Below are 12627 nucleotides of genomic sequence, written 5' to 3' on the forward strand. Positions count from 1 at the left end.
TATAATAGCGGAATAATAATAATATAATAACCCAGCTGTTATCCATATTAATCGATTACTGATACTAATAATCTTCAGTATAAGACTTGACAAGGTTTAAAGTTCAAACACATTTTTTTAATACATAATTCTTCAATATTATTGATGTGCATGCAGTAAACCCCATATTTTATCACTGCAGTCGCAGGAAAACACTGCTGCAACATCGGGAGGACGTTTGATTATCTAGAACTTTAGAACTCTCAGCAGGTCTCTAACTCTATAACCCAGTGATGGTTCTAAAAGAGAAGCAGGTGGACAGGAGGGTCTCTGTAGTTGAGGTTGATGGGGGTTCATGTGGAGATGAATGAGAGAGTAACTCACTGTGTTCTGCTGCTGCTGGTGGTGGTGGTGCTGCTGGTGGTGCTGGTGGTGCTGCTGATGGTGGTGGTGCTGCTGCTGCTGGTGGTGGTGGTGGTGCTGCTGCTCCTCTGCTCTGGGGTTGTTCCTCCTCTCTGATTAAAATGGTTCAGTCTGGGGGAGGAGTTTAGTACATTAGATTCACTCACTGTGAATAAGCAGAAAATCAGCACTGAGCCTTAGACCAGACAAAGCTATAACATATCATATTTCTCTATTATAATAATAATAATAATCACCATCATAAAAATAATCTTATAATAATAATCATCATCATCATACAAATAATCCCCATCATATTTATAATATTACAATAATTATATAATAACCCTATCTTATAATAATAACAATAAAAATAGTAATCATTATAATTATAAACATATAATAATAATAATAGTAATCATAAAAATAACCACTATTATATGTTTAATCTTATAATAAAAATATAATAATCTTATCATATAATAATAATCATCATCATTATCATCTTATAATAACAATCATCATCATCATAACCATAACCCCCATCATATTTATACTTGATAATAAAACTCTAATACTCTATCATATAATAATAATAGTCATCCTATTTATAATAAAATAATAATAATCATAATCTTATATAATAATAATAATAATAATAATAATAATTATTATTATTATTATTATTATTAATAAATCATAATAATAATAAATTTTTTGCAGTTTCCTTCAGGATCTATAATTGATAAGTGTTATTTTATGATAATATAAGATTATTAGTATTGCTGTTGTTATTTGTTGTTTATTCTTCTTCTTCTTATTATTAGTAGTAGTCATATTAATAATAATTATGATTATTTTAATAATAATTAATAATTTAAATAATAATGAATAATACTTTTAATAATTAGGAATGATTTCTAAATCATTTGTAAGTTTGGCTAGTATTACTGTTGTAATATATAAATATTAACTATAAATAAGAGCTGGGCGATATAAAAAAAATATAATATCACAATATTTAAAGAATTCCCCAGCAGCGTAAAATACTAAAAAACCCTGCAATCCAAACACTCTCCTATACTGAGTACCGTGATTATTACTCAACATATGCTTCAGTCTATTGAATTAAATTAGACTGATACATATATACATATACATATATATAATCAGCGCTCGTTAAACCCACAATACACTCATAAAAGCATATTGTGTAATACGATGACAAAACTCATCATGATACGATAAAATATTGTCATATTGCCCAGCTTTACTATAAATAATAATCATCATCATAATGATAATAACAATATAAATAATAATAAGATATAACTATAGTATAGTGGGTGATTAAATGTAACAGTGTGAATTGAACCCTAACAGGGTTGATTTAACGCTGGCAGATTTGCTGTGTTTGCTATTAATCTGTATTGAATTATTGAACACGTGTGGCATGTTATTCGTTTATTAACAGCGGTAGTTACTAGCTTATAAACTACTGAATATTAATAATATCCATGCATGCTCTCATCTGCTTCTACCTGGTCAGGGTTGCAGTGAGTCTGGAGCCTACCTGGAATCGTTGGGTGCAAGGCAGGAACACCCCCTGGACAGGGAACCAGTCCAGTACAGGGTACCACACACAATCATTCACTCGCACACTTACTATTATTATTATTATTATTGTTAGTAGTAGTATTTTTATCATCATTATTATTATTATTATTATTATTATTATTATTGTTGTTGTTGTTAGTAGTAGTATTTTTATCATTATCATCATCATTATTATTATTATTACTATTATTATTATTGTTAGTAGTAGTAATATTTTTATCATCATAACCATAATCCCCATCATATTTATACTTGATAATAAAACTCTAATAATCCTATCATATCATAATAATAATAGTCATCCTATTTATAATAAAATATTATTACTATTATTATTATATTATTATATTATACTATTATTAATATTATACTGTTGTAATTTAATAATATTATATTACAACATTATATTATTATTATTATTATTATTATTATTATGATTATTAATAGTTATAATGAAGGGAATATGGACATTATTTTATCTTTTAATGTAGTGAGCTCAGCTACTTACAGTGCACCCATTACTGACACAGGCCTGGGCTTGTTTAATCTCTGCACTGCCAGTAAAACGGGACTCTCTGGAGCGGCCATGCATGAGCCAAAAACACCATGCCTAAAGCCATCCGGTAGATAGGAGGGGACGGGGGGGTTGGGTGTGAGGCCTAACAGCACTGGGCTGTGGAACTGCCCCCCCCCCCCATGCCTCTGGGATGAGTTTAAGTGATTTTATCATCTCTAACTAATCATCCATCATCAGGACCTAACCTCACTAATGCTCTTGTGACCAAATCCCATCAAATCCTCACAGCAATGTTCCAAAATCTAGTGTAAGACCTTTGCAGAACTGAAGAGGCTGTTTCTGCAGCAAAGTAAACATCATTGTTATTACCAACAGCAATTCTAGTGGAGCAGGTGTCTACAAACTTTTGGACATGTAGTGTATCTCTGTTCATGGTGACCATTGAGATGGTGTACGGAGGCAAAACTACAAACACTGCCACCGTCCAATTGTGTCCAATTGCGTCCAATTACCGGTGTCCAAATAATGATGGTGGAGCTCCATCCGATACTTTTGGGTTGAGTTGGGGATATTGAGGTGGGGTGGTGATCATCATCCAACATCCTGACCTCACTAACAACGACCTGCTCGTGTCGCTGAATGCAATCAAATCCTCACTGCAATGCTCCTTCAAAATCTAGTAGAACGTCTTCTTCGCTGGGCAGTAGAGACAGTTACTCCAACAGAAGTAGCATACCTTTGATTTCAGAAGGAACACTGAACAATGTGCAGGTGTCCCAATACTTTTGTCAATATAGGGTAACTTCCCCACCTAGTTATTGTGTAACAGAGATCTCAGACCTTCACATGCAGCCCTGTCACCACATCAGCAACACTATACCTAATGTTTTGGCTCATCAATGTACTGTAATAAAAGTGACCTGAGCTGAACTACCTGCCATCTGTGACTTTCGCAGGTCCTTTGGGTTGACCACCTGAGGCAGGTTTATGAGTACAGCCAGTGGGTAATGGTAGCCTTCAACCAGCAGATGGCGCCACATGTTCACAGTTGTTCACAGACAGCCTGTCAGAATTTACCCTGCTTTTACTGGAGTAACTGGAGTCTCTCTTCAGCTTGATCTGCAGTATCTTCACATCGGTGCCTTTAATGATCAATACCTACTGTTCAGTTCTTCTTCGGGCTGTCTGGAGTTAAGTGGTTAACGCTGTGTGGACGTGATGTCATTTCCAGGGGCGTGACCCAGCACGGTGAGTAAAATGACACTCTGAACACAGTGATGTAAACAATGTTAAAAAGCTAAAGTATTGGATGGAGCACCACTATCATTATTTGGACACAAGTATTTGGACAGTGGCAGTGCCACTGTGTAGTTTTGCCTCTGTGCACCTCCTCAGTGGATGTGGAATGAAGCCAACTGGGGGTTAGTGGGGTTATGAAAGATTACATTTTGGGAGGAGGAACATGAGCATGCCCCCTCCTCTCTAATCTAACGTCCTATACATTCTCTGTCTACCATCTTCACGTGTCTATGACAATTCTGCGCCGTCACCTCCTTTTTAACCCTGTCCCCTATCACTCCTGGCTCCACATATCAGAGCACGGACCGGCCTCCTACCAAGCAGGAGCCACCCGAACTCCAGTCCGAGCCTCACTACTCTCATACAGTCCTCTGATAGTCCAAATTAGCGAACCAGGGGCTTATTGTTAAAGTTGGACAGGGTAATAATAATAATAATAATAATAATATTGTGGCTTCGTTGTTATTTACAGATTTACCACACAACGAAATTCTTATCATCGTTGGATTGGCTGTTATTGGTAAAGTGGGCCAGCAAATTAAGGGGTATTGCTGCTTCCAGTACTTCTTTGGGACGTCAGGGGTGAAGTGTTTACTGTATGAGGGGGGAAACTCGGGCCAGGAGCCAGGAGTGATAGATGACCGGGTTAAAAAGGAGGTGACGGGGTGGTGGAGGGTTGCGCAGACTTGGTGTAGAACAAGGTAGAAATGGAATTTAAAGGATGTTGAGTTAGAGGAAAGGAGGTGCTTCAGGCGTGTTCCTCCTTCCAAAATGTTAAAAACATTTATAATTTATTTCATAACACCACTAAAGTGTAGAGAAGAGAATCCACCTCTAAAATAATAATGTACAGAAAACAGACATGCCGGACAGTGCAGTGCTGAACGTGTGTGGTGGGGATAAGGTGCAGCTCAGGCCTTGTGTGTTAAGAAGCCTGATGGCTTGAGGGTAGAAGCTGTTGCAGAGTCTGGGAGCAATGGCTACCATTGCTGGAGTCTGTGGGCGAGGGTGGGGGTTCTTAAACTGCTCTTTATTGAGGGTTTATTATATTTAAGATATTGTAGTAGCCATCATGATTACCAGACAGCAGTGGAGATGTACATTCAGTCTTTTTATTGGAATGAGAGGCAAAGGTCATAAGTCAGTCTATGTTTTTAATGAGAGTGTATTGGCTAACGTTTTTAATCATTCCTGTTATTGAGGGTTATATGTGTTCTACTAAAGATCTATACATCTATAGATGCTCAAATCTAATAGCAAATTAGATCATGTGTGCGTTCATTTCAGCAGCTGTAAAATCTGTTATTAAGGTCATATGTCATGATAACTGAGACAGACTGTTATTGTTATTGTATGTTTAAGTGCACTTTAGCAATATCCTCTAAAATGATGTGGGGTCTGGTCAATTCCCAACACTGTCACACTTTACCAGTCTTCACGCTTTAGTATCAGCAGACACCACCATCATATTTAATCAAGTAATGAAATTTTAATATTTACACCCCTAATACGGCGGCACGGTGGCGCAGCTGGTAGCATGTGTGTTGCACAGGGCCCTGGGGTTGTGTCTAGTCACTGTCTGTGAGGAGTCAGGTGTGTTCACCCCTGCACTGGTTTTCTCCAGCTATCCAGACTGTGCTAAATTGGCTGTGCTAAATTGCCCCTAGGTGTGAGTGTGTGTGTAAGCAGTTGTGTGTGTGGTACCCTGTGATGGTCTGCTGCCCTGCCCAGGGGTTATTCCTGCTTTGCGCCATAAGAAGATGGATGGATGGATGGATGGATACACACACACACCCTTAATAGCTGTATTAAGAGCTGAGATTACATCTATGCCTGGACTTTTACTTAAGCAGAGTTTTACTTGTGAAAACTAGGCCTAATCCATGTCCAGGCCAATCTATGAAGCTATATGTTGAATTCCCATTAAAAGGTAAGTGAGTGAGTGAGTGAGTGAGTGAGTGTAAATCACTGATTCTTAATAGATGGACTGTAGTTCTATAAGAAAAATTAACAAAATTTAAACATCTATATATCTATATAAAATATATATGGATCTATATAAATATATGGATCTATATGGATCTCTCTCTATATATAAATATATATATATAACATTTATTTTTTATGTCTTTATTAAAGAGCTCAGCTCAGATTCACCAAAGAAACAGTGATAGTTAATTGAATTTTAAATGACCAATTTCCAAATTCATTAAAAATGCCTGTGCCTTTAAGACTAATACATATGCAACATGGTTGTGCTTCGCTGGTTCAATTGACCTGTTATTTAACCTCTTAAACCTCTTAGGTCCTGCCAGCAAACCTCTATGACCAAAGAATAGCCCCACCAGTCTGTAAAGACGTCCTTGTAGTTACTGAGTAATGCACCTTAGTGTGTGATAAGCCCTGGAGTGTAAAGAAGTAGATCAGATCTCCACAGAAAAATTAAATATGCTATTTCAGATGAAATTTATATTTATCTGCTAAATGTAACTTTAAATTGAGTAAATAAGCAGTGATTGTTTCTTATCATTCTGGTTGGGTTTTTTCACACTACTATAATCGATTTGTTGTGTTTGATTTAAATTAATCCAAAAAGTACATTTAATCTCACATAATTTATTCAAACGAATGAGATACACATATTAGCCTATATAAAAAGCAATGTACATTAAAATCTACTACAGTCTGCTCATCATCTCTCCTCTTTAATGTCATCAACAGTAAAACAGAGCATAGGAACGTTTAATGGCCTTAATGTTCCCTGAGTTCAACAGTACAAACCACTAAAATATATATAAACTCCAGCAGTTTAACGAAGACCGCAGAGAACGAGGCGCCTGGGTCCAGACCTACATATCGTCTCAGTTCACATGTTCAAATAAAGCACTTGGAGTCTGTCTGAGATGTGATTGTTTTTGTTGATTTCTTTATTTCTCACGTCTATCTAACGTAAATAAATAAGATCCAGTCCTGAGATGGACACCGCAGCAAAGAAAACAACAAGATCTCCAACCGTTTTCACAGTCTCACCCTCCTACTCCACATCTGGAGTGTTTACTGGTAGCCCAGGCCTGACGCAGTGGTCAGTCTCTGTCCGTACAGCCCGTAAGGGGTGTAATAGGACCCCGTGGCTCCGGGGGCTGGCAGTGGGCTTTTGGAATAAGGATGATAACGGCTAAGTCCCAGCGTGTGATGTGGGGTTCTGAGCGCCAACGGACCCCCCGGACCCCCAGTTTGGGGTATGTGCATGTGGCAGGCCATGGCAGCGGCTAAGGAAGGCGACCCTGGATATCCCGCGATTGACTTGTCCGCGCTGACGAACGCGGTATGAGTCCGCAAGTGGCTCAGCAGGTCTTCTGAAGAAGAGAAGCGCTTGTCGCAAGGTCCGTTAGCCGAAACCCAGTTGCAGGCGTGTGGCTGAGGGTCGTTGGGGAGCACGAAGCCGTACGGGTACAGCGGGTGACCGCTTAATGCGGCGGAGGAAGGGATGCCAGGTAGTGGATGGGAGGGGTAAAGCAGAGGGTATTTTAGAGCTGCATGGGAATCATGTGAGCCGCTAGCGCTGGCAGCACCTGGCAAATGCTGGCTAGCGCAGTGATAGCTAAGGCAATATGGGTCTCGGCACAGGCCTGCTGAGATGATGGATGGTGGCGAAGCTCCAGTCAGTGGGCTTGTCCCAGTCTTAGTGCTTAGTGAGCTAGCTGCGGCTAGTTGTGCACTTAGCAACTGACTGCTAGGCTTGGTTGGGTCCAAGGTCACACCATGGGACAAGAAGTGCTGAGGGTAGCTAGCATACGCCCCTGCCAATCCACCAGGGAACGATACTCCAGCAGGGGCTAGAGGGAAAACGGTGTGACCAGGCCGGAACGGTGAAACCGGAGCCACAAGTCCAGACCCAATGGTGGACGATGCAGAAGAAACAACGGTTGCTTCAGATGTGGAGGGTTTAGGCGTGTCCTGCTGTCGGCTTGTCTCAACGCTGACCCCTGAACCACTGCTCGAGCTTACCGTCTCGGACCCCTCACCCGGAGAGGCCTTACTACCCTCAGCCTCCTTCTTCTCCTCTCTGTCTCCTGCCTTACAGTCTACGGCCTGAGGAGAAGAAGGGCTGCAAGAGCTTGGGCTTCCGGTCCCTGGAGTGAAGGGCCGGCAGGATGCGCTCGGTACCCGGAAACCGCATTTATCTCCACTGGAAGGTGAAGCTTTCTTCTCTGGTGACTTCGCATAGGGCTTAAAGCTACACTTGTCCTCCACTCCGATGTCGCTGATCTTCAGAGGTGCAGATTTGGACTCTTTACTGCTGGACTGATTCTGAAGTTTAGAGGAGGACGGGGTGTCCGGCTTCCCGATTTGAGAACATGTCTGTGCCAGAAGGGCCAGGGGGCTCTTCTTGGCGTCCAGCTGTGAAGACAAAGAGGCGGGGTTAGGAGATGTGGTCTACAGTTTAAAGGCCAGTTTGCCAGACAGATATTTAGTAGTATCCTAACTGATCAAACATGCCCAACTAGGCTTAATCCACGTCCAGATACGAGATTAAGTCCAGGTTTACAATGTAAAACTCATATGATGTGGATTAAGACTAGTACTGGACTACAACACCACTTTGAATGGAGATTCAGGAGCAAATAAGAGTCAATGACTTGTCTGGGAAACCAACCCACAGACCTATTGGACTAACCTGCAGTCCCAAAGGCCATTAATCATTTTAAAATATATATTTAGTCAAGATTTTGGCATATTCTCCAAAAAAGATGGTCCAGAATGATGCTCAGCATGATCCTTTAAGTCCTGTAGGTTGTGAGGTGGGACCACCATGAGCATCAGTGAGCGTTAGGTGCCCAATGTGACCTTTTAAAAAGTCAAAGAACCCTTTTTTTAGGGCTACATAGAGCCATTTCTGACCACAGTGTGTTTAAATGGCTCTTCTCTATAAAGGAATCGCTTGGGTGTATTTATAATTAAAATTTACCTACAGGTACAAATGAAGTACCCCAGCCTAAATATACTTTCATAGATCTAAACAGCGTCCCTCTTTATGCACAGCTCAGTTTTTACTAGTATATGGACACATTTTACAAAAACACATTATGTTACAGTCATTTGGATTATTAATCTGATAATCTGTATTAACATATAATATGTTAATACATATAATTTATATATAATTTAATAATATATAATATTATTGTTCTAGGTTTGCTATAGGTGCACAGTTTATGCGGATGTGTAAAGAAAACAATTTATTGCAATAATAAATATAAAATACTATAATGCTAATAACGAGCTAAATGCAGCTAATTGCAGTTTTGTAGTTCTCTACGTGAACGGTCCAACGGATTTAGCGCCGCCACAAACTGAGAAATGAAGATTAATAGCAGTTTAATCCAAACTAACTTGTCTTGAGCTGCAGGAGTGATTTGACTGACTGTTCTGATGTTTGACAGGAGGTGGCGCCATTTAGCTGAATTCAGAACCGACCCCTAAACGCCAGCTCAAAGCTGAGATTAATGGGATCCTTTTAAGGTAAGAATAAAGAAGAATGCCTTATTATTATTTTTAATAATTAAAAATGTAGATGTGATCCCACTAAAAGCATATATATATATATATATATATATATATATATATATATATATATGGACTATATATATATCCCATATATATGGGAAACGAAACCATTAAGCCACTTGCTTAACTATACTGTAATATAAATCATATATTACAATAATAAAACTACAAAAATATTATATATATATATATTTAATGGTTTAGATGCCGTAAATGACTGCTTGTACCAGTTGCAGCAAGAAACAGCCCTGATTTTATAACACTATTAGTGAAAAGGCCTCAGATTTTCCAACCGAAAATACCTAAAAACTGAATGCCGCTCCAGAACCAATTGTTTTGCTTTGAATTGAAAGGATTTAATCACTAGTGCACGGGTTAATATACTCAAATATAATAAAGCGAGACATTTTTAAGCAAAATATTATTTGTATTATCAGTAACTGACTTTATGTATTTATTTATGTTCATAAGTGCAATAACAATAGTACTGTAATTCGATTTAATGGGTGCAATCATTTTCCATATTTATTATTACAGTTATTATCAATCATTAATAATATCAATATCATATAATTTATATATATATGTATATATAAGTCATTTATGGCATCTAAACCATTATATATATATATTATATATATATTTTTTTGTAGTTTTATTATTGTAATATATGATTTATATTACAGTATAGATAAGCAAGAGGCTAAATGGTTTCGTTTCCCATATATATATATTTATATATATATATATATATATATATGTACATTTTTCTATTTTTTTTTCTTCACAGTATGGCATAACGCAGCATGGACTCCACGGGACCTCTGAAGGTGTCCTGCTGTGGTATCTGGAGCACCCAGACTAACATTAGCAGCAGATCCTGTAAGTCTTGTAAGTTTTGAGGTGGGACCTCCACGAGCACCAGTGAGCCTTAGGTGACCCTTTCGCACCTACTAAAACGTCTAGAACCTTTCAGAAGGGTTCCACTTTTGTTGACTATGAGTCAAAGAACCCTTCTTTAGAGCCGTTTCTGGTTACAGTGTGGTCAGACGGCTCTTCTCTATGAAGGAAAAGCAAAAGTGTGGATTTATTTATGACAGGTTGTTGGCGCAGCTCACTAGGACGCATTTTACAGGTATAAATTATGAAAAATACACAGAATAGAGTCATTCTGACTGTAAATCAGATCATCTGCGTTACGGCACAGATATTTTAGTGGTTTTTAGGTTTGCCATAGGTGCACAGCTTATGTGCGGATGTGTAAAGAGAAGGATTTACTGTAATAATTATGATAAAATACTATAATAACAACCACAGCCAAACAAATTAATGAGTTTATTTTATATTTTCATTATATAAATATTGTTTTTATTAAATATTTTATATATTATATATATCATATATTAAGATTACATTTGTTATTGTTGTTATTGATGCATGGTATATTGTGCAGTACACAGTATTTTAGATTATATATATATATAATGCTAGTAAAATGAGTATATATATGTATATATATGAGCTGATACTCCAGTACAGTGCTTTAAGTTCATTTCAGGTCCACGTACCTCTATGGGGCTGCAGGGGGTGGAGGGCAGGGGATGGAGGTAGTCCGGGTGCTGCCCCCCGTGCCCCCGGGCGGTTAGCATGCTGATTAACCGGATGGGTAAACGGTGCCGCTGCCTGTCCAGATCCCCCGGAGCTGAGAGCTGTCTGTAGGCTGTCCCGACCTCCTCCGGACTTCCCTTCCACACCGGACCCAGCGAGCTCAGTCCAACAGAGTCCGGAGGCAGGGCGATCATGACCCTACAGCCATGCACGAGCGGGGAGCATCCAGAAATACACGCATAGAGAGACGGAGAGGTTTGGCTCTGCAGGAGGGGGGAGAGCAGCTCGGGTTTGAGGGGTTACGCTGTTTTTATAAAGTCGATGTCCATCCTGAACACGGTCAGATCACACAGGCGCGCGCTGCTGCTGCTGCTGCTGCTGCTGCTGCTCTGTCTGCGTCCGCACGAGCTCCGGATTAAAGCGCCGCCGTCGGCCAATCAGAAGGCGAGTCCGGGGGACGTCAGCGTCAGTGTTGTTTATTATTTACTACATCAAGAAGAATATAACACTGTTATTAATATACCATTAAATAACAGTAATATAATATATATACGCAGATATATTATATTACTGTTATTTAATATATATATATAATATATATATAAAAGACAATTTGAATAAGATTTTAAGACAATAAGAGTTGAATTTATTATTATATTAATTTATTACATATGACATTAATTTGGTTGTAATTATGAATATACATATTTATAATTGCATTATAAGAAATATAAGGGGTCTGAAAATGTTAAATGAAAATGTTATCTGCATGAACAGCAAGATATCACGATTTGATTTTTAAAATATTATTATTATGGTTATAAATGATTTATTAATACATATACATATGTTTTATGATTTATACCATTAATAGTTTATTAATATTCTCACCCCTAATTTTGGTATTTGGGGATTAGTATTAGGAAAATCCCATTACTTCCTTGTCACAATAATATGAATATGCTAATGACATCCAACCAACCACATGTGGTACCACAGCATCCACTTGGCAACATTAACATTTACTTATCTGTGACTTACTTACTTATCTTACTTAGCAACCACCTAAAATACCATGAAATGCATAGCCACACCCTAGCAACCACTAGGAATACAATTGCACCTGCATAACAACCACATGCCTGGTCTACAACAGCAGACAACTAGGAACAACATAGCAGCCACCCAGCACCCACTTAGCAACACTTTGGCAACCCCTTGAAATACCATAGCAACTGCATAGCAACACCCTAGCAACCACCAGGAATGCCATTGTGACTGCATAACAAAATTCTATCAACCACCTGGTACACCATAACAAACAACTATGAACACCTTAGCAATACCACAGCACAACCACCAGGGACACCTTTGCAACCACCTGAAATACCATAAAAATGCATAACAACCCCCTCACAACCCCAAGGAATACCATAACAACCGCATAGCACAACCTAGCAACCACCAGCAAATTCTTTAGCAACTGCATAGGAACAACATAGGAACCACCAACGGTAATGCTTTTGCAGCTACAGAGCAACACCCTTGCAACCACCAGGAATACCATAGCTACTGCAAAGCAACATCCTAGCAACCACCTGAAATACAATAGTAACCGCCTAGCCTTACCCAAACAA

At 38.7% G+C, this 12627-nt stretch overlaps 1 protein-coding gene across 1 annotated transcript; it reads right to left on the reverse strand.

The window, feature by feature from the left end:
- Positions 1-6410: 6410 nt before the first annotated feature.
- Positions 6411-11356, reverse strand: LOC140544008 (zinc finger protein 503-like). The gene is made up of 2 exons (XM_072667356.1): positions 10951-11356; positions 6411-8215 (listed from the first exon to the last, which is right to left on the reverse strand). Exons 1-2 carry the CDS (start codon positions 11182-11184, stop codon positions 6869-6871), a joined length of 1581 nt encoding a protein of 526 aa, XP_072523457.1. The 5' UTR covers positions 11185-11356; the 3' UTR covers positions 6411-6868.
- Positions 11357-12627: the final 1271 nt, after the last annotated feature.

Source organism: Salminus brasiliensis, chromosome 22, assembly GCF_030463535.1.
Source record: "Salminus brasiliensis chromosome 22, fSalBra1.hap2, whole genome shotgun sequence".
NCBI lineage: Eukaryota > Metazoa > Chordata > Actinopteri > Characiformes > Bryconidae > Salminus > Salminus brasiliensis.

What these genes read in the sequence shown, in the direction of transcription:
- LOC140544008 (XM_072667356.1), bottom strand. Translation starts at nt 11,184, where the DNA reads ATGATCGCCCTGCCTCCGGACTCTGTTGGACTGAGCTCGCTGGGTCCG. An exon ending in CCCCCTGCAGCCCCATAGAG is followed by an intron (nt 8,216 to 10,950) that starts GTACGTGGACCT and finishes TTGTCTTCACAG; the next exon opens with CTGGACGCCAAGAAGAGCCC.